Consider the following 23242-nt stretch of genomic DNA (forward strand, 5'->3'; position numbering starts at 1 on the left):
GATGAAGATCGTGTACACAGCTAAGGGTTGAGGGTTGTTTAGTAAAGATTTGGAAGCTGGATCGGGCCCATTCTTGAAGCCATGTGGTGACTTACTGTAGCCAGATTCTAAATGTAACCATCTATGCTTGCTAAAAGTCTTTTTTCTCCCTTTAAAGAGTGTACTAATTCTTAAATTACATTCATATAAATTTGCTGAAGGACTCCTGCATGCCCAAATGGGCATCAAAAGTGAAAATCAGGTAATTAAGTTCTTATTGAGCACACAGGCTGTTTTTCCAGGTTATCAGAAAGCAAATTCGGAAAAGAGTCCGCAATAGGTCTAAGGCTCCCGCTCTCAACATTTAGTGCAAACTAAATTGTAGGTGGCGGAATTTCCCGACTTTGATCCTCTTCAGTCAAGCTGCCCTAGATCCGGCCACGCCAAATTTACCTTTCCGCCCCTCCCCCCAGGCCCCGCATTCTCAAGTGCGCAAGCGTCCCCAGGGAGGAGCTCTATGACCCTGAGAGGTTGCCGTCGCGCAGTGCGCAAAACGACGTCGCGCGTGCGCAAGCGCTCGTCGCCCCGGCTTGCCGGAAGCCAAAATGGCGTGTATGTGGTCTCCAGGTCGTAGTTGGCGCCTTATGAGTATCTGAACTAAGTATTTTGGAAGGGATTGTGGCAGGCACCCTCTCTGCCATCATGGCCCGGCATCGGAATGTCCGAGGCTATAACTACGATGAAGGTAGGTGGCAGGACCACGCCGGCACATTTTCGCAATTCAGCTGGGATCCCAGACTGTTTGGCATATGCTTCCATTAATGATTCTTTTCCACAGTGACCCGGGCTGATATTCCGGGCGGCCCCAGATTGGGGAAAGTAACAGATCATTTGAATGCCAGCGAATGGTAGCTAGTTGTAGTTTCTGCTCTGATCTTATTTAGGAAGAGGGAGGTGCCATACAACATATGGGCAGGATATTTGGCGAATTTGGGATCCTGTGCTATTAGGTACATAGACATAATTGTTCCATTGTCTTTTTCGAGGCTGGATACTCGTGTGCCTCCTTCTAACTCCTCTTCCTAGAATTCCATTTCAGAAATGTTCATGAAACTTTCTTGTAAAAGAAATTGACTTCGTGTGTATATTCAGCTAATCTGCTGTAACCGTGTTATACAATATTTACATGTTAAATATTTTCTTATGTTCATATGTTTTTAGTAGAATCTAACTTGAGCTGATTTGTTTTTCAACGCATTTCAAATTGACAGAAAAGATACATGTAAAAAAGGCAAAACAACAGTTCCATCAGATAATCTTGAGGCGTTTGCTCAGGTTTTGGCTGGTAATGCTCAATATAAATGTATATTGAAATGGAAATAAACAGTAGAGGAAAAGTCACGAAGGAGAACATTGATTTAAAAAGTGAAATAAAGAAAAATGTTTATATGAATGTCCTCGGAGTTTAAACGGAGTTAGAAGTTTTAGGAGCACATCATGCAGTAGACAATTATAGGCATCACCAAACATCATAGAAACTAAAAATATAAACAATATGTACTAATGCAGGATAGGAATAAAGGCCTATTGCTCTGTAAAGTGCAGAGCATGTAGTGTTTAAATTATGGGTGGTTATTTACACTAGATTATTCTGGAACATTAGTGTGCTCTATTGGTGATGGGGGGCTACATTTGGAGACTGAACCAATATACCTGGCATACATTAATTTTTTGGTATTCATTTTAGAATGGAGGCCCTTTTCAGTAAGTATTGTAATGTCTGTAAATACTGGCATAGAGGCCACTTAACACCTGAGAAATAACTTTAGACTGAGAGAGAATTTTGCAAATATGAAATCGTGTTATTGTTATTTCTTTAATAGTCATCATTTTCTCAATCAGTGATAATTGAGGGCTTCGAGTACTGTTCTGAGGTTGGAGAATAGCATTAAGATACTGAGGCTGTCTCTGAGGAGATAGAAGTAACAGTGATTAGAGTATGAGTAATGCTACAGAAGTAATGACAGTGCTGTGAGCATGGGCTGAGGGTTTAAGCAGGATTCTGTGGTAACTAAAGCTTGCTAGATGAGAGGTGCTCGGCAGCAGGGAATGAGTGCTAATATTTTCTCACCTGAGGTCAGATTGTCATGTTTCTTTGGAACAGTTGGTGACATCATAACCAGGTTGTCCTATAGTAAATGAAGTTCATCCGTTTTTCTTGCTTATAAAATGCACTCATCTTTGGGGCCCAGTTTCTCTTTTTTCCAGTTAAGCTTTTCCTTGGGTTCTCAGACTAATAATGCAAAAATTCAAAAAAGTATTTGAACCCCATTACAGTCTATGTTCTAAAATGATTGGTTCCTATTTTTAACCCACACTTTGTTTTTTCTTTGTAATTTGGGTAATACTTTATGTGACTGCCTCAGCTACTAGTTTGAAAGTTCTGCTTTAAATTTTATACTTAGCCTTGTAGCTGGCATGTCTTCTGTTTAATAAACACTCCAAATTTTGGATGTAGAAACAAATCACTTTACCAAGACTGCAGGAGATCATTCATTCATTCATTCATTCATTTATTTATTTATTTTAGTTGTAGCACTTCAGGGTCAATTTTTTTTTCTGGTACCTGGGATTGAACTCAGGACCTTGTGTTTGTAAGGCAGGCCCTGTGCCACTGAGCTCAATCCCCAGCCCAAGTTAATTTCAGTATTGACAAACTGACCTAGTAAAAACAATTCTTGTTTTAATACCTAAAAATACCTGGTTGTGAGTAGTCACTCATTTATTTGCTGATACATGTTGTTTTCTGCTACAACATTTGGTCTCAGCCTTTCACATGCTGTCTCTGCTCCATGAAGACACTCAAAAATTGACTAATTAGGTTGGTTATAGTGGCACATGCGTGTAATCCCAGTGCTTGAGAGACAGGCAGGAAGATTGTGAGTGAGTGTTTGAGGCCAGCCTAGGCTTCACAGTGAGACTGTGTTTCAGAGATCCAAAGTGGAGGGTGAAGGGGTGGAGGGGAGAGGCTAACTCTTGTTTTTGTGGTTTGGATGTTACATTCTTGGAGGTCTTTTCTTAGCCTTCTTGTTACTAATTCTAATTTTGTTCATATATATCTTCCCAAATTGCCCAGTGTTCCCCTCCCCCTCTTTTGTTGAGTTTATTGGTACTTTTTAAATATACAGTACAGTTACATTCATCATTGGGATCTTGTACCCTTACCTGACAGATCTTGGTTCTCATCTTTCCCCATACCCCTGCCCTCCCTTCACCCTCTTGGTGCTCCCCTATTTACAAAGACTTTGTTTCCGTATTTTTCCTTTTCTCATATTTTTTCTTTGCCATTATTTCCTTTCCCCTACCCTTCCCATTTCCCCTATACCTTTAACCCTTTTCTTCCTATTTCACATTCTCAGTTATACAATTTGGAACTTATTAGCACTTTTAGTTTTTCACACCAGAGAAACTATTTGGTATTTACACATGTATCTTATTTATTTCACTTAAGAGTATGGCCTCAATATGCATCCATTTTCCTATGAATGACTCTAGTTTCTCATTCTTTATGGCTGAGTAGTACTCCATTTTATAGAAAAACCACATCTTTATCCAGTTGCCAAGTGTTTCTCATATTGAACACGATATGGTCTTGTTATTGTCTGCGTACTTATCTGTGTTCTCTGTCAGAATTTGGTTTGGAGAGAACTGAGAATTTGCTCATTTTTGCCCCAAAGGCCTGCTCCCACTTTTCTCCCCGTCTCTCTCTCTGTCTCTCTTCGTCCCTCTTCCTCTCTCTCCCTCACTCCCTCTCTCTCTCTCTCTCTCTCTCTCTCTCTCTGGATTGGAGTTACTATTTTGCTGAATCAGTGGATACGTTTACATACATATTAATGCCAAATATGTGCCAGGTAGTTGGCTAAAACAGTTCTTGCTCTGAAGGAACTGATAGTTTCATGGAGTGAAATAGGTGTGGTGCTTTGAAGACAGTAAATCGGAGGAGTGTGCTACAAGGTAAAGGTAGCAGGAGGGCTTGCCACATTGCCCAGAGTGGATTGGGAAGATTTCTGCAAAGAAGTGACATTTAAGCTGCAAGTTTAACTGGGAGAAAGAGAGAGCCTTAGGAAAATCTAGGCAGAGAGCATTTTCCATTAAGTAAGAACAAGGGCCTAATAACTGTTAACCAAGTGAGCACAAAGTATTTATCTGGTTCATGGAAAGGTTACCTAGCTGTACATGAAGAAAAACTACTTTCCTGTTCTGAGACAGATCTCTCTCTCTCTCTCTCTCTCTCTCTCTCTCTCTCTCTCTCTCCTTTCTTCCCTCTCTCCCTCCTTTCCCTGTGGTCACTGTGGTAAAGAAGGGCTTTGGTTATGGAGAGCATTTGCTGGAAAAAAAAAATAGGTGAATGGCTTAAGTGTTTGTCAACTTTGGAAAGATAGTTCAAGTTAGTTTTTTGATAATGTGAGATGAAAACTTAAAACTCAGTCAACTTAAATATGGAAGAACTATGTATGTCTTTATAAATATAAAATATCAGTGAGTACCTACTTTGTAGGTGAAATTCTTAGAATTTTTTGGAAAGTAGACCTAGGTTCTTTAAGTTTTGATGATTTAACTTTGTAGAGAACTCAGGTACTTCTTCATTAATAAGAAAGAATATAAAAAGAACTTGTAAATGAATTTATCTCTTGTTTTTGTTTTAGATTTTGAAGATGATGATCTCTATGGCCAGTCTGTAGAGGATGATTATTGTATTTCGCCATCGACAGGTGAATTTTAAAAAATAACTTGATTTCTTTGATTCTTGTGAATATTGTTGTCAACGCTAGGACCAGAGTGTTCCATAATACTTAACATTTAAAAAGAATATGTAACATTTTAAAAGCTACATATATATTAATTTTTAAAGGTAATGTATAATCATTTCTTTGCCCATGAATAGTTTTTAAACTTTTGATTCCATCGTTTAGTTTTAAACAGTTTTTTTTGGAACCAGGGATTGAACTCAGGACCTTGTGCTTGTGAGGCAGGTGAGGCGCCACTGAGCTAAATCCCCTGGCATAGTTTTAAACAATTTGAAAAAAATGCTGAAGACTGGTTTTTCTAGTATTCTTTGCAAGATACAATTAATCTAAAGGTGTTAGAATGGTAATTTGGTTGATAATGAAATTCTAATATCTCTGGAGGCAGACGGCAGTTAATTTTATATTTTCAAGGACATTTTAAATATTAGAAATAAGACTTTGCTTTTCATACAATAGTTTTCTTTACTTGATGTACATAGTTATAGATTACGGTGTGATTTTTAGTACTTTAGTTTATCTACTCTTACATAGTTTGGTAAGTAAACCAAAAATATGTACTTCAAACTTCTGGTAGAGCCACAGATTTAGAATTTGAATTCCTGTGTGATTCTACATCAGCTATGTCTTCTATCTAATTTTTCAGAGATTTTTTTCTCTGTCACCATATAGAGAAAACACTTATGTTCTTTCCCATAAAGGCTGAATTTTTTTACCTTTCATGTATTTCTCTAACCATATGTGTCTTTAAATTTCAGCTTATTGTATAAAGAATAGGTGAAAATGCCCTGTTAAATTTTAATACAGTATTAAATGGGGGTACAGTTTACCAATAATTAGGTATGACATGAATCTAATTTAGAAAACTCATTTTCTAGGAGAATAAAAGCTTAATATAATTAACATTACTCATTGAGTCCAATCCCCAGTACTGTATAAGAACAAGAACTAGAGACACTCCCTTTGCCCTTTCACCATGTAAAGATACAGCAAGTGTAGGCATTATCTGTGAGGCAGTCTTGGCCTTGCTCTTGGACTTTGTAGTCTCCAGAACTATGAAAATAAATTTCTGTTGTTTATAAACTATTTTTATATGGTATTTTATTGCAGCACCTTGAAAAGTCTAAGACATCCTTTAAAACTCTAAGACATCTTTTTTTAATTAAATTTTTTTTAAGAGCAGGAAGAATTTATTGAGAGAAAGATAGCTTCTATGAAGAGAAGTAGGACTGAAAGTGGGTTAATTAAATAAATTTTTATTTAGGGAATTTCACATGTCATCCCTTCATAACCCATCCAGGTCACTTTACTGAGGTTGTCTTTGTCTTCAAAATAGCCCTTTTTTAAAAAATTGATGCTTAATCTAGTCAGCCTATCTGCCTACAATTCTTTTATCTCTATTTGAATTATGGGCAGACAGTGACAGCTTCAAAACTCCTGGGATTTTAAATACAAATTTCTTCCAACACTTTAGGAGCACTTAGGGTAGATGGATCTGTCTTGGTCTGACACCTCTAAACATGCCTGAAGTCATACTCATTTGCTAAGCTATTCACACAGGAGTAGTACATATCCCTAGGATATTCTAATATGTAAAGTTATAAAACAGTTAATTAGGTTTTTTATACTTTTTGCTGTCTTGTAATACTTTATCACAGACCTAAGAAATAGACCCATAGGCAAAGCAAAACCACATGGATACTCAATGAGGCATTTCCAATCCTTTATATCTTACTTACTCTGTAGTCTGCTGGGCTTTCCTATAAATTGTACGTGCTTTAATACTATTTTTAGTCCTTGAAGACTAAATATATTTCTTCTGACTTACTTTTTTTAAATTTATAAAGTCATAGATTCTCTAGCACTTGCCTTTTGTACTTCTTCCTGTCATCTTTTCCTGCTGCATGTTAGTCTGCTACATGAGAGGCTTTTTATATATAGGCCTGTGTTTAGGGTCAAGTACTTTTCTCATTGAGCCTAATCATGGCCTTTCCCCTCTTTCTTCAGTGTTTCACAGAGATTAGTTGGGAATCTGGCCTAACAGACAAAAATTGTACCAGTTTCTACAAGGTATTTAATATATAAGTTGTTTACCTGGAATGACAGAGCAAAAATGGAAAAAGGACAACCAAAATTTCAAGAAGGTCCTAACTTCAGGGAGTATTTACCATGGCTAATTCTTAGGGAAACATGCAGGCGAGGTTGAAACCAGTGTCTTAGAAGCTGTGGCCACCTCGTGAAGCTGTGGCTTAGACCACAGGGAGAGGGTTCTGCTTTGCTCCTTTGCCTCTGAAGTTCACAGGAGGGACCTCCAGGTAGAGAGTCATTGCCTGGCTGATGCAAGTGCCTCTGCAGGGACCCTTTGAAGCTGAGATTCAGCCTTTTGAAGAAAGGGTTCTAATGTGGCTGGTTGTGGAGACGGGAGTGAAAGGGCAAGTTGATGCTGGTTCTGGAAATTTTGGAAGAACTGAAAACCGATATTAATTGCTGTTAACTGGAACAAGCTGCTTCTTCCAGTTGAACTATTATCAGGGTAAGACTGACTCGTACAGGAAACAAAGGAGGGAGCGTGTACCTTCCTTCGCTAACATTCCTAAAGAGGAGCAAGCTGTCAGAGAAGAACTGTGCTTTGTAGAGACGTTAACCCCAGCATTACAAGGTTGATGCAGATGTGGGTTGGAAGCTGAAAGGCAGCTTATAAACATCATTCCTTTAGAACTTCTGATCGAGGGACCTCAAGGAGGGCTGTTTGTAGATTAAGGAATAAAAGAAATCTCAACAGATGGGCATGTGGTACACACCTGTAATCCCATTACTTGGGAGACTGAGGCCAGCCGGAGCTACACAGTGAGGACCCCATTCTCTATTCCAATAAAAAGAAAAAAAATGAACTTTTTCCAAGGAACCCCTTATGCATTTTCCCTTTGAGGCTTCTACAGTTCAGCATCACAGTTGGTGAGTTAACTCACATTTTTAGAGGCAACAAAATGAGGCCTGGTAGCACTGTCTTCATGACTCACATTCTGTGTTCATGGGGGAGCATGGCTTGTTTACATGTGTAATATTAGAATTGATTTTTAAAAAACATCTCTTTTACATGGCAAATAGGATTGGAGGAGGCACATAAGTGACTTTAGATAGATGAGGTGGGAGACTTAACACTTATCTAGAGGAGACAGGCTGTTTAGAATTGTGCTCTTTTTGTGGGGTGGGGGTGAGACAGAGTCTCACTTTATAGTTCAGGCTGGCCCTGAACTCTCTGTGTAGCCCAGGCTGGCCTTGCACTTGATCCTCCTGCCTCTGCCTCTCGAGTGCTGGGATTATAGCATGTGCCAGTCTAAAACTGTGTTCTGAAAGTGTGGTTTCTGTACCATCAGTATCACTTCAGAGTTTTAGCTCAGTTGTCCGGCACCTGCCTTGCAAGTGCAAGGGCCTGAGTTCGATCCCTGGTACCAAAAAAAAAAAAAGAGGCAGTTTTGGTGTATTACCCAGGAGTCAAACTTGTAGCAAGGCACAGCAACTGTTTTAGCAAGTCCACTACACTGTGCCCATGGCTTGGTTTGGAGACCATTTGTTTAGGCCAAGAGTGGTAGCATTGGATTTGGTGGAAGACTTCCAGAGGTTTACCAGAGTCAAGATATTGTTTAAGAGTGAAACCCTATAGATTCCCTGTAGAGTGATTTCTGAAAGGCACCATACTATTGTAGATTAACACACTCCTTTATGTGGTCTTATTTGGGTAAATACGTTTAATCTTGAGTAATGAGTTAATAGTACGAATATCAGACCTTTCAAAGGTATTTTCCTAAGATTTGCTTTTAGCTAGTTTTTTAGAGGACAAGATCAGAGTTTATTCATGTCTCTCATAGGTATTGATGTGTGTCTTTCATGTGTTCGTATTCTGGCAGATCTGATTGAGTTACTTGTCTACGCATCAAGACGTCAGCTGACATCGAAGCAGGAGATAGTTAAATGGTTTTGAGTTTCTTCTTTGACAAACTGGTATTTAGCAAAAGCTTCTGAATTTAGATTTATTGTTAAAAATATTTACAGAATTGTAACATCCTCTTTAGCAGTATATTTTCAAGTAATTGCCCGTAAAAGTGAATAGTTTTCTATACTTTCTATTAAGCAGCTTGCTGTAACAAATCAGTAGGATTTGCTGCAAAGGATTCTTTTGCTTCTTTGTGAAATTGATTTGTATTTCTATTAATAACGTTGGTGACTGAATACTTTTCAGAAGAGTTTCATTTATCTTAAGGATTAATGAAACAAGGATAAGTTTGAGATGCTTAGGAAGTAAAATTTTGCCTGTGTATTTTGTTTTTTATTTATCTCCTTTAAGATGTTTTGTATTGCTAAAATAAAGTAACTTCAAAGTGGCACAAAAAAAGAAGCAACTACGTCATTAAAGAGATTATTATACTCATGGTCTAGTGAAGTTTGGTAACTGAGTTACTTTACCAATTAGTATGAATTTTTCCATAAAATTTATCAGCACATGTATAATTTTTTTAGTTCTAAGCATAATTTTCTTGATGAAAAAGTAATTTCTAGCCAAATGTTGTGATTCATGACAGTAAACTCAGCTTCTTGGGAGGCTGAGGCAGAAGGATCACAAGATCAAGGGTAGCCAGGGTAGCTTAGCCCCCCCCCCCCGCCCGCCAGGGATTTAGCTCAGTGGTGCTGCTGCCTGCCTTGCAAGCGCAAGGTCCTGAGTTTGACCCCCTGGTACCAAAATAAAGAAGTATAGGATGTAGCTCAGTCATATAGTACTTGCCTAGAATGAATGAGGCCTTGGGGGATCAGCCTCAGTAACACACACACACACACACACACACACACACACACACATTTTCTAAATTTTACACATTTTTGATATTGAATATGTGTCAAAAGTGGGGATAACTTATGTATAAAACTTTATTTGAATGATTATATATTTTATTTCAAAGAATATTAGTGGTTCAATCCACATTTGGTCTATTCTTGGTTCAGCCTTTATTGAGCATCAGTTTATGTGTAAAAAAACCCTTCTTACCATCTTGTTTGCACAGGTTGTTACTACCTCTGGTGGGTAGAAACCATAATCCTGACTGGAAGACTGGGAAGGCTCTGGCAGGAAGTGGGATTGGGGCTGGAAAATTTGGGGGATTGACATCGATAGAAGAAGAGAACATTGTTTAACCAATGGCCTCTATGTGAGGCTTGTTTTGGGGGATTCCTAAGATTCATGCAAGTTGTAGCAGGAGAGGGCTAGGAATGGAAATAAGAACAAGACTCTGGAAGTTATTTTTAATTTTGTGTTTGTGGTATCAATACCCCAATAAGTGGGTATTTGAGTAAGGGAGATAGTATTTTAGGCAGGTAACTGATGACAATATGCAAAACGGACCACAGCTAGGACAGATGAAAGGGAAGCTTGTAGGAATTCCTGAGAGTATGTACAAAGAGTCCATGATGGTATGACTCAACTGGGAGAAATTGTTAAAATACAAATTTCCTGATCCATTCCGGCACCACTGTATCAGAATCTCTAGAGAAGAACCTTGAGAGCTGTATCTTTAATGAACGTCGATATAATTTTCATTTCAAGATGTTTAGGAAACAATTTTAGGGAGTTTCAGTTGTTTAGGTATTAAATTCTTTGAACTTTTATGTTTGTCAAAATGCCTTAAGTTAAAAAAAACACTATGGGTATCCTTTCTTGGAAAGCACTCCATCAAAGTTTGTGATTTAAAATTTTAGAGTAACATTTTGTACTTTTCCCTCAACTTTGTTTTTCTGTCATTTAATTTTTATTTTATTTTCTGCCTTTTGGGCTGTCATTTCAACTTCAAAGGTTTGGATTGCTTCTTCCCGCCCCTCCTAGTGGCTCTTTTTCCTGTGGGACTCTTCCTACCCTGCTTCCCTCCCTGGCAAACCCAACCCTTACAACTTTTGTATCCATACTGTAGTACAGGTTTTTGGGTTAGATTTATGTAGGAGGGAGGTCCTAGTGGTATTTGGAAACCCCTTAGAGAAATTAGCTCCTACGCTGGTGCTTTAAGGATTTCTTCCCTGGTAGTATTTCCTAAGTGAAACTCCTTGAGGGAAGTATCTGATTTATTTCTTTTAATGTTTTGATGTATCTTAGGTTTCTTCCTACAGCTAAAGGTAAGAGAGGAAGTTGGAGGGGATATATTTGTTAATTTTAGGCTAAACAGATTATAGGATCATACTATGTTGCCCATGGTGGGAACTTTTCGATCCTCTACCCAGCCTCGTTCACTGGAGCAGTTGCGATTACAGGCATGCACCAACCACACCTGGGCTAGTACTTCTAGATTATAATAAATGTAAGATGCCTTGGCTTTTAAAACATATCGTTACCTTATAGAGCACTTTAGAAGGCTGTTAATCTAAATATTAATGCTAAGATGCCTTTTGATTATATAATGCATCTCAAGATTTTACCTGAGCCGGGTGTGGTGGCGCATGCCTGTAATCCCAGCACTTGGGAGGCTGAGGCAGGAGGAACACTGTGAGTTTGAGATCACCCTGGGCTACATAGTGAGTTCCAGGTCAGTCTCAACTACATAGTGAGACCCTGTCTCAAAAAACCAAAAAAAAAAAAAAAAAAAGAAATTTTACCTGAAAAAAATGATCCTCTTAGAGAATTTATAAGATAGAATATTCTTTTGACATGTACAAGAAGGGGAGAAAGGAGAATTTGGTGAAAGGGTCTTGTAGATTAGGGAAAAGAATGAAGAACATAAACTATTAAAAACTAGTACTGTGGGGGCATTTGAACAATATTTTGGATATATTTTATTTTAGTTTTTTTTTTTGGTACCTGGGATTGAACTTGGGACCTTGAACTTGTGAGGCAGGTGCAGTGCTCACTGAGCCAAATCCCTGGCCCTGGTTTTGTTTTTATCCATTATTTATGAAATGTAGATCACTGGTTGTAAATGGTAGATCAGAATCTTAAATTTTTTCATTAACCTGTGTAAAAACTTAAACAGTTTACACTACAGCAATCTTCAACCCTTGTATTTTCTAGCTGCACAGTTTATTTATTCACAACGTGATAAACCTTCAGTTGTTGAGCCTGTAGAAGAGTGTTGTTATGACGATCTGAAAGATTCTTCTAATTCTCTTTCACACCAACAGCTAAGTGGATTTGATCAAGGTATAGTAAAAAGTTATATATGTATGTTGTTTACTAGAAAATGATTAATAGTCAAATATAATAGTTTTTGAATTTTACTGTGATTGTTCATAATGGTGACTGGATAATAATGATACATGCATATCATATCTTCAGAGAAAATTTACACTTAAATATATTTTGTGAGTACTATATTTAGCTGTGTGATTGTAAAATTGGTTGTATAGATATTGTTTAGTATTTCAAAACCTGAAAAACTGTTCCATTCTTTTGTGTTTTTCATAGGAAAAAAACTCCAGTGATTTGTTACAAGAGCTCTATGTGGAGCTCATGATTAGATTACAGAAATACCTTTATTTGCAAAGATGTTAATTACCAAAATGTTAAGAGCAAAATGACAAGTGTCTGATTGTTCACTTCTGTGCAAATTAAGTTTCAAGATAAAACTAAATGGTAGCATCATTGGTTGAGTTTACTTATTTTCAACTCTTTTAAACATTTTAACAAAAATGATTATACTTTGGCTTTCTTTTATAAAAAAAGTTCCAAATATAATTTTGTTCCAAGCATCATTCAAGCCATTGACTGATATAGCAGAGCTGAAAGGGCCAAGTATATTAGTATACCACCTACTAAGCAGTGCCATGCTGAGAGTTTTTCAAATGGAAAGTTTATAATTAATTTGAAACCAAAAAATGTAGAAATCCGTGAGCTGATTTTTGAATATTTCAATAAATTTATACCAGTTGTTCAATCAAGAAAAAATTGAAAAGCATAAATACACAAGACAGCAGAAAGAGAGACAACAGAGACAGAAAAATTTTTTTTTCTTAACTCTGCAAATACATTTGTAAATCTAATCAAGTTTGTAGAGAAGGTATTCCATAAACTTCTTAGGATTATTTAATTGTAACCATTGTGGGATAAGAGATAGGAATAGAGTAGAAGTTTATGTCTCAGTGGACAATGAATAGAGTGTTAATGAAATTCAGAGTTATGTTTGAGAAGGTAAGTTAACCTTCCAGCTGGCCAGACATATCTAAGTTGTTGCCTGATGACGACAGTAGTGATTGTGGCTCCCTTTTACTAAATGTTGTCCAGGTGTCCTAGGTGCTATTCATAATGTTTTAAGATAAAATATTTTAAGATGAAATTTTAATATATTTTATCTTTACAACAACTTTATGAGGTAGAATTATTATTGTCCTCATTTTACAGGGGAGGAGAGTGAGACAGAAAAAAACTTGGCTGAGGTTGTACCAGCTAGTAAGTGGCATCTAGGATGTGAACTAAGCCGTTCTACCACTGTAACTTCTTCTTTTAACCTCCTCAGTACACTGCATCTTTGTGTATATGTAGAAAATAGTTTATAATTAACTAGAAATTCTGATGATAGCTATGCCAGGTATTCTGTTTTTTGTTTTTTTGTTTGTTTTGGTACCGGGGATTGAACTCAGGACCTTCTGTTTGTGAGGCAGGCAGCAGAACCACTGAGCTAAATCTCCAGCCCCTTTGCCAAGTATTCTGTTCCAGTTTCAGTACTCATGTTTTCATTACTCATCAAATAAGTATTATTTCCCCAATATCACTTATTTACTTTTTAAAACAAATCTGCATTGAAGCAAAGCAGAATTGCCCAACTATTTGATGCATTTATTTATTTATTATTTATTTATTTTTGAGATACAGATTCACTATGTAGTCCAGGCTGGCCTCATAAACTCATGGTTCTGCCTTAGCCTCCCAAGTGCTGGGATTATAGGCATGTAGTAAATGCCTATAATAAATTGAATTCATTAATTATTAAATACATTTATTAATTTTTAAAATACATTGAGACTTTATTTGAAATAGTTAAAAAATGGAGTAAGTTATCAAATACTCTTTCAAAAGAAGAAAAATTATTGCTAGTAGATACCTTGTACGTGTAAAGTGCATTGTAAATTGCATTGTGAAATGGTTTTGTGAAGTAGGGAATTCAAAAATCTCAGCTGCAGGCTGGGGATTTAGCTCAGTGGTTCTGCTTCCTGCTTTGCAAGTGCAAGGTCCCAAATTCGATCCCTGGTACCAAAAAAAAAAAAAAAAAAAAAACAACCTCAGCTGTGTTTGACTATTGCTAACTTAGGAATACTATGGTTTCCCTTATTTTTATCTTTATAAATTAGAATTTGCCTGATATATATAGCTCATACAGTTATTGTGAAATAAACAAAGTACAAAAGCTATGTTGTGTATGTGTGTTTGTGGTATGGAGATATATCTATCTCTATATAAAAAAGTAGACACATACACATATATAATTGCCAAATGTGTATATTCATAATTCATATATAATCACTCATTTTCATTTACTGACTCCTAGGTACCAGGTTCTCTTTAGGTTCTAGGAATACAAAGTCTCTCTTCTCATTGACTTTACATTAATATTGTTAATAATTTTTATAATAGTGTCATAGATAATTAAAATTAAAAATAATTTAGACAATTTAAGGTTTAATTTCATTGTTTTATTTTGTGGGGCTGGAGATTGAACCCAGGGTTTCATGCATGCAGGTGCTGTACTACTGAGCTATATCCCCAGCTCCTCAATTTTTTATTTTAAAAATAAATGTTTATTCTCTTCTTAAATCTACTGGTCTTCCTTATTTTTTGTCTGTCTTGTTTTTAAAGAGTCATTAAGAATGAATTTGGTCATTGAGAATGGCTGAAGAAAACTGAAGTTAGCCTTAAGGAAATTTCACCCGTGTTGAGTAACAACAAGTTAGAAATAGTTTCACATTGACTTTCTTTCTATGCAGGTAAAAAGTGGTCAGTGCATATACTGTCATCATCCTTGTCTGAAATCAGATACTAGGGCAGTGGTGGTGAATCTGTGGCACATGTAATATTGTTTTTTTCTTTTAAAACAAAAGATATAAGTTATTTTTTCTAGGCAAAAACCTCAATATTTAAGTTTAATTGCAGTGTTGTCATTTTGTGATAAATTAAGAGGATTTTGGGTTGCAGTTTGGCACTAGCTCTCCTAAAAAGTTTGCCATCACTGTATTGGGGTATACTTTTTTCAAGCATTAGTATTGTTCAGGAGACCTGTATTGTAATCCTGGACTGAAAATAGGTATTAGGTCATACAGTTCATACTTTTTCCCCCCAAACTTTAGTATCATTCAGGTATATTATTATAGTGACTTCTTAGTGGAATTGTTCATCTGATAGGGAAGACAGATACATTTTAGATAAAATAAGAGGATTTTAAGTAATTTTTGCCCAAGAAAAAGGAGAATTAGTTTTAAACCCTTTCATCAGTTTTGAAGATTGAGTGCTTTTTCACAGCAGCATTTAGTTTTAACTGTGGTTGTTTGTTCTAGCTCGTCTTTATTCCTGCCTTGATCACATGAGAGAGGTACTGGGAGACGCTGTGCCAGATGAAGTACTGATTGAAGCAGTTCTGAGGAGCAAGTTTGATGTGCAGAAGGCTTTGTCATTTGTTCTGGAACAAGATAATGTGCAGAACTTGAAGGACAAGAGAGGGAGAGTAATGTCTACAGGAAAAATACCAAGAGGTATGCCTTTACTGCTTCTCTTTTTGTTGTTTTAGTTAATGCATTAAAAAAATACTTTAATTTGCTCAAACTGTATTTAATTTTCTTGAGCATTCAAATCTCTCATGTTACATTTAACATTATTACCAATTGATTTTTCTAGTTTGAATTTTTTGTACTGGGGATCGAACTTAGGACCTTGTGCTTAGCGGGCAGGCATGGTGCTGCTGAGCTAAATCCCCGGCCCTAGTTTGTGAATTTTTAAGCTGAGTACTTACTATGTTTCCTTCCCTATCACAGCCTGGTATTGGGTCATCCCACCATTTGTTTGAATAACTGACAGAATATAGGGGAAGTAAAATGACATAAAAGAAGGCCTTTTTTTCCTCCTTACTGTGTCTTAGAAAACTTTTTAATTTTTCAGACTGAGATAGGAAATAGAAATTAATAACTAGCTGTTTAATGTTAAATCCTTTTATGTTTATAGCATGCATAAATATATTCCATTTTATTTAAATGCCATTAAATATTATAAATATTGTAATTATACTATTACATTCCATATACAGTTATTTAATTTCAAATGTATAGTTTTCGAGATTATATTTGGAATTTAGTTGGGAACTGAGGTGTCATAGTAATTGGTATGATACCTGTTAGTAAGATTTGTTAAAGAGGTTGATACTTCTTACAACCTGTGGTCTAGAATATTGCTATGACATAGTTGCATATCATCTGTTACCAGGAAATAAAAGTATTTCTTGTGAGGAAAGGACACTGTTATGTGTGTACTTTTAGTTGACCATTATGGGAATGAGTCGGTAATATGTCATCAAAATTAATAATGTATCCCAGCTCACAAATTACAAATTGAAATTACAAATTGAACTAGGCCCCCAGGAATGCTAGGCAAGCTATCTGCCACTGAGTGGCAGAAAGCTCTAGCTTTTTAAAAATTTTATTTTTTAAGACAGGGTCTTGCTAAGTTGCCCATGCTGGTCTGGAACTTGTGATACTCATGCCTCAGCTTCCTGAATAGCTGTGAATTAAAGGCATCCACCACTGTGCCTGGCTCATGCTTGTTTTTAATGTGTTGAAATACAGCAGAAAATGAACCTAGTTTTTTGTTTGCATTTTTAAAAATTTTGCATTTGAGACAGTTGTGACCAATTGTGTAAAATCTCATATTAATTTTGTTAATGGTAGGACATTGACTTGGTATTCACATTTGTAATATTAGTAAACAAAATATGGTGTCATGTTAGATTGTTAAGGGAAGATGATGTTCCTTTGTTATGATTTTTTAAGCATGTTCATTTAATGTTAGGTAATGATCAAGTATTGGTTTATTTATGTCATAATTTAAAGGAACCATTTAGTAATTAAATGCCTCATTTCATATTTCCTTTTGGTTGCTGTGTCTTCTGCATGTGTCAACATACTCATCTGAAAATTAATGGCTCTTGTAAGGTAAGGAGTCTTATTTTCTTCCTCTGAAGTTTTAGCTGATAATATTGAAAGTTCTTATCCTCAATCAGAAAATCATTTGGATTGCACAAGCAAATCCTTTGACTTTTCTAGCTCATTAGCAAAATATGGATCTTATAATTCTTCAGTTGTACCAAGTCACTATTTACTTCATAGGAAAAAGAAACTTGACAGCCCTAAAAGTGAAAAGGAACTAGAATTATGTAAGTTACCAAAAGAGCTTTCATTAGCTGACCTAATTCATGATATGCCAAGCGATTCTTGTAAAAGTCAACCACCACCAAGATTATCTTCCACAGATAGTTTGAAAAGTTTGCTTTCAAGGAATGTAGATGCTGATTTGTTAAGACATCATGCATCTGAATGTGTTCCTAAAGATAATTTTGCTTTCAAAGGAATACCAGATTTAAAGTCTTTAGTGCTAGAGAGCCCAACAGACAATTTATTTATTCAAAACAGTTCACTAACTGATTTGCAAAACATTCCAGCACAAAACAGCCTGAGAAGTTTGAATAATCCTTTGCACTTACCTAGCTCATTGGAAAATATAACTCTTGATAATTTAAAGCCTAGTAAAAAGACTGAAGTTGGAAATGTTTCTTTAGTTGAACAAAGTGCCAAGAACTACATTTTAAAAAATGATAGTTTGCAATTTTCCCAGTGTGAAAGTCCATCCCTAGCTGAACTGTTTCGGGAACACAAAGAAAACGATCCAAGCCAGAGCTTTAATTTATCTCATTTTTGTAAGCAGCCTTCTTCCAGTTTCACAGATCTAAGTTTGGGATCCTTTCCCCTGTCACAATTAGCAAATCGCAGTCAGTCTTCTACTGGAATATCAGAATTAACAGGATCTCTGTCATCTTTGTCATTTCATAAAGCTGCTCCCACAAGAGACCTTGAGAATTTGTCACTTTCTGATTTGATTGCAGAAACCATTGATGTAAATGACACTCAGATTAAGAAAGATTCTGTTGAGCCCAGTTTATCCGAAATGAGGTCTTCTGGAATAGATTCAGATATTGATCTTAGTGTCCTGATAAAAAGTCCAGATTTTGTTACAAAGCCTAGAGTTGACCAATCAGTTGCTCCATTATCAGGAACTAAAGTTCCAAGTTCCAAGTTAGGAAAAAATTTCAGTTGTTTTAAGGATAACAAGAAAAACAATAAAGGCCCTGTGACTAGGAGACCACCTTTTTCTCTCTCTTGGACCAAGGCTCTTGCTGCTAGACCTTCAGCTTTTGCTTCAACACTGTGTCTTCGTTATCCACTGAAAAGCTGCAAGCGGCACACCCTTGACCTCTATAAGACTTTTCTTTATAGTAGACAAGTTCAAGATGTAAAGGACAAAGAAATAAGCCCTCTTGTAGCAATAACACCATTTGACTTCAAATCAGCCTCTCCTGATGACATTGTAAAAGCTAATCAAAAGAAAGCATTTACTAGAGAATAGTAACAAAAGGAAAACCTGGTTCCCGTTGTAGAGCTTTTTATTTTAAATTAATTTGAAGTCTTTGTAGGATCACTTTATATTATGGGGTTCAAATTGTGGTTTTTATTAAAATTGTCTTGTCGGTTGATACAAGTTAAGTTGATACATATTTTTGCACTGAAAGTTTTTTACTATGTCTTTTAGTGATAACTGGGTTTGTGTTGGACAGCTTGTAATGAGTGTATGTTTACAAAGTGCATATGGCAACTTGATATTGTGGAGTTGAATCTCAGATATTTTTGTTTGGCATTCAACTTTGTAAGTTTTTACAAGATATTTTCTCCTAAAAAATATTTTTGTGCTTTTTTCCTCTTAAAAATGCCACCACCTGTGATTATGATTCCTATAATATGTGGCATAGCAGAACTGAGACACAATTATATTTTAAAATGTTACTGGTATACTTTCCAATGTCATTATTTTTCTGGAGGTGAATACTAAAACTTTTCTATTAGAAAATTTAAAAATTCCTAACTTTTGAGAGTACTGTGGTTGTGGTTGAAATACATTCTTAATGTAATAAAATGAAATCTTTTATGGGACCATGTAAATATGAGGTTGGATTAATACATAAGTTATTTTTATACATTTTCAAAGCCATCTGTCATAAAAACAAATATGCTTTAAAAATAAATACAGGATGTGTTTTCAAGTATGGTTGCATATTCTTTGAATAGACAGTTTTATCATATCTCTGACTTTTTCTTTACAATAAATAACAGAATATGGAGTTTTCCTTTTTTGCTCCTGATGGCTGTGTGCTCTACAATGACAAAATTTTATCAATGGCTCTTTTGGTCCATAGAATAAGTACATAATTCATCCCTTATAGCAGTGATTCTGAGTCAGAATCATTAAAACACTGGCGCTCAGGCCTGGGATTTAGCTCAGTCACCACCTGCATCACAAGCGTAAGGACCCTAGTTCAAAAGGACCCTAGTTGGATCCCTTGTACTAAACAAACAACCAAACAACAAAAACAGGCCGGGTGTGGTGGTGCATGCCTGTAATCCCAGCACTTGGGAGGCTGAGGCAGGAGGATTGCTGTGAGTTTGAGACCAGCCTGGGCTACATAGTGAGTTCCAGGTCAGTCTCACATAAATAGTGAGACCCTGTCTCAAAAAACCAAAAACACAAAAACAACAAACAACAAAAACAAACACTGGTACTGTCTTTTACTCCAGACCTGCTGAATCAGTCTCTTAGGGCTGGTGTGTTTTTAAGATGATCCCTTGGTGATTCTGACATCTACTTCTTGAGAAAGAAGTCAGTAGAATGGAATTATTAAGGCCAATTATACCTGACCAACATAATTTCTAGAAATTGGGAAAATAAACTAATGAAGAATAATGCTCTTTTTTTTTTTTCAAAACATTTATCTGTGCATTTTAGATATACGTAACGATAACATTCATCGTAGAAAATTTGTACCAAGTGGTCTTTGGCATAAAATAATGCAGGTTTTATTAATGTTTCTTGCTAAAAAAAATGCTAATAGCTAAAGTTATTTCTTTCTTTTTTAAAAAGTGTTATTTCTTAATGAAAATAAAATACTTGATTTTTTTTCCCAGTAAAAAATACTTTTCTCTGGCAGCTAGGTGCCTCATTATTATGCATTTGATATTTTTTTGTATTTATTTTTAGTTCTGTTTATTTTCTGGATCACATTCCAATATGTTAGCTCTGTTAGATTTTTTTCTGTTGTCATCGTCGTCTTCTTCATCTTCTTCTTCCTCTTCCTCTTCCTCCTCCTTCTCCTCCTCTTCTTCCTCCTCCCCCTCCCCCTCCTCCTCCCTGGTGCTTTAGCCTAGGACCTCTCAGAAGCTAGGCCAATTGCTATACTACTGAGCTATACCTCAGTTCTCTTTAAAAAAAAAAAAAGCAACAACTTTATTTTGAGATGATCTTGCTCAGTTGCTGGGGCTGGACTTGAACTTGGTGTGATTAGCCTGCCTCAGCTTCTTGAGTAGCTGTGTCATGTTTTTATATCCAGTGTTTTGGTAGTAGTAGTTAAGATGATATATATATCTTCATTGTTTTTGACCAAATAGCTCTTGATTTCTTGTGATGTCTTCAGTTTTTTGTTTTTTTTTTTCAAATCCCAATTTGAACTAGGGCCTTACATGTGCTAGGCAAGCTTCTCTCCCACTGAGCTACATTTTTGGCCCCTGTTTTTTTAAAAAAAACATATTTCAATGAACCTAATTAAGACACTTAGGAAATTAGAAAAATCATAAACTGTATTTTATAATTGGTTTTAAAATTTGAATTATCTTCAACTGCTGAGTTTGTTTTTCTAGTCTTGAACTTTGGTCAGTTTAGTAAATTTGAACTGTATACTAGTATTTGACTCATCAACCAGATTTATGTATAGGTTGTCTCCAGTTTAGAAGTGAATTATATTCTAAGAGTCTGTAACTGATGAAAATTCCTGATAAAGTCTTAGACAAGTGGGTCAATTTATACACGAATCCACAAATCTTAGTTGAATAGTGGTACTATTACTTTATCTTCTTTTATACCAAACTAATTTTCAAGTGGCAATACATTACTTTTAAAGCTATCAGGCAGATTTTATAGAATGATCTGGGTCTGACTTTTGGCTGATTATGATTAAAATTGCCACTTACGAGATTATTTTTGTGGATGAAACATTTTATATTACAGAGTGATTAGAAAAAGCAATAATATTTGAATAAGTTTTCAGTCTGTTTTCCTTTTATTGGCTGGCTGTTGGTCCGTCAGGCATGTACCTGACAAAACATTTGCCCTGGGGCCAGGGATTTAATTTAGCTCAGTGGTTCTGCCACCTGCCTCGCAAGCACAAGGACCTGAGTGTGATCCCTGGTACCAGAAAAAAAAAATTTCCCTGTTGACTAAGGGAATGTCAGTTTTTGAGATTCATAGGCTGGAACCAAGAAGACCTTTTATCCTTCCACCCTTGCCCATTGGCCCTTGGCAAAAAAGACAAGTGCTTCTTGTTTTGGATACCCTCTTTTGACAGTGATTGTATATTCTGTACCACCTTCTGTTGATTGACTGGCACTTGGTAGCTCAGGTGTGCTAAGTGTTTGTTTACTTTTCTAGTTTAAGTCTCAATTTTGAGGTGCAAAGCTACTTTTATCTACATTATGATCAAAAGCATTAATATTAGGAATATAGATGTCATATTTATATTCTTAATGATATAAAAAGGCCATTAAAAATTGCCTTTTTGCCCTTTACTTTTTTGTTCTTTAAATGATGTCCATGGATATTTTGTTACATACTAGTCTTTAGTTGACTAGATGTGGTCAATTAATTTCCATGAAACAGGGTTACATTTCTTTACAGAATACTTCTTTCCTTTCTGTTTTGCCCCCCGCCCCCGCCACTGGCATTCTTCCTTTGGCTCAGTTTTCCCCTTTTGAACTTCACCTGTTTTTTTCAAATGGAAATGGTAATTATTTACTCAGTGGAGGTCATACAGCTATCACACCAAGGATAAAACTAGCAAAGTACTTTTGTTTTTTGGCAGGTAAAAGGAAGCACTTGAGATAAACATACAGTTGAGAGAAAAATAATGGATTCTCATGATTATTTACCTTGTACATTGACTTTGATTCTATATTGGACCATTGTATGTTGTGAAAACTGTTAGCAGCAAGTTTTTAGTTTTGCATTCACAAGAGTATATATTTGATTATAAATTTATTATCTTTGTGGATTAGATATTGTTTTTTATTATTTATATGGAGGAATCGTATTCATTTCCAGAGTAGTTCTTTCCTATCTGTTTACACAGTATTGTGTAAGGCTCAGTTTATGCAGTTTTGTAATTTTAATTTTTAGGTTGTAAAAGACTTGTATGTATACATTGTTACAAAAACTACTGGCCTGTCAGTAAAAAAAATTATAATTCTAAGATTTTCTTAAGTCAGTTGTGAAAACAAACCCATTTATCCATTTGAATTCTTATGAAGGTGATATTCCAGATTGGCCTTTTGATAATTTTTGCTGAAGATACTGCTTTGTTTCTATAAACAAATTAAAAGCAATCCATCTGGTGGTAAATCATTTTTTCTAAGATACTTGTTGCTTTGTACAGGGTAATTTTTTTTTTTATTTTTTACATTTTGTGAGACTCCCATAGAAACACTATTCATTATTATATAGGTTATGGTGAATATGGATAATGTAATTGCAGAGATGAGAGTGGAAAGTAAAGGAGCTGATAAGAGTATACTGATTTATATTATATTACTTAAAGGAGAGCACTTTAGATAGAGGAAATATCCAGGATGAACAGAGTTACGATATCTTACCTTCAAAGGGAAACTGGGTATGGTCACATAAACACATAATCATATTTAATGCATCCTGTCATTTACAATACTACACTCTAAAGTTGGTATCTTTACCCTCATTCTTCCTATCTTTATTGTTAGTATCATTATCCTTCAGTTGCCAGAACCAGAATCGTAGCATTGTTAGTCCTTTTTCCCTTACCTACTATTTGTAATTAATTGCTGTTGCTATTATTTCTACCTTATCAATACATAAATGTTTATGTGCACACACACATGCATACATGTAGAGTTGATTCTTGTTGGTCGGGGTAGTTATGTTTTATAAAGTCTCTGCAAACATTGAAACATTGCACTTATAGGAAATAGGGTTAGGTTCCCGTGAGCCTCTGGTTACATTTCTGTCAACCAATCAGAATATAATCTTGTTTTATATATGTCTCTTTTTAAAGATACTTTATTTATTATGTATTATTACATATCATAGATTCATTAACATTAAA

The 23242-nt window shown here is 35.7% G+C and overlaps 1 protein-coding gene across 3 annotated transcripts in view; it reads left to right on the forward strand.

Moving 5' to 3' along the window:
* Positions 1-526: 526 nt before the first annotated feature.
* The window catches only part of Hbs1l (HBS1 like translational GTPase), a 78133-nt gene continuing 55417 nt past the window's right edge, over positions 527-23242 (forward strand). Inside the window, exons 1-5 of one of the 3 annotated variants that reach the window (XM_010626539.3) lie at positions 527-724; positions 4686-4751; positions 11830-11958; positions 15303-15497; positions 16952-18931. In XM_010626539.3, the coding sequence (XP_010624841.1) occupies positions 682-724; positions 4686-4751; positions 11830-11958; positions 15303-15497; positions 16952-18414 (1896 nt within the window). In that variant the 5' untranslated portion in view covers positions 527-681 and the 3' untranslated portion in view covers positions 18415-18931. Of the gene's footprint in view, positions 725-4685; positions 4752-11829; positions 11959-15302; positions 15498-16951; positions 18932-23242 lie in introns of those variants that run through there. The other 2 variants (XM_010626538.3, XM_010626537.2) reach the window with 2 other exon arrangements.

This window comes from Fukomys damarensis, unplaced genomic scaffold (genome assembly GCF_012274545.1).
Source record: "Fukomys damarensis isolate Sample0158 unplaced genomic scaffold, DMR_v1.0_HiC HiC_scaffold_14, whole genome shotgun sequence".
Lineage (NCBI taxonomy): Eukaryota > Metazoa > Chordata > Mammalia > Rodentia > Bathyergidae > Fukomys > Fukomys damarensis.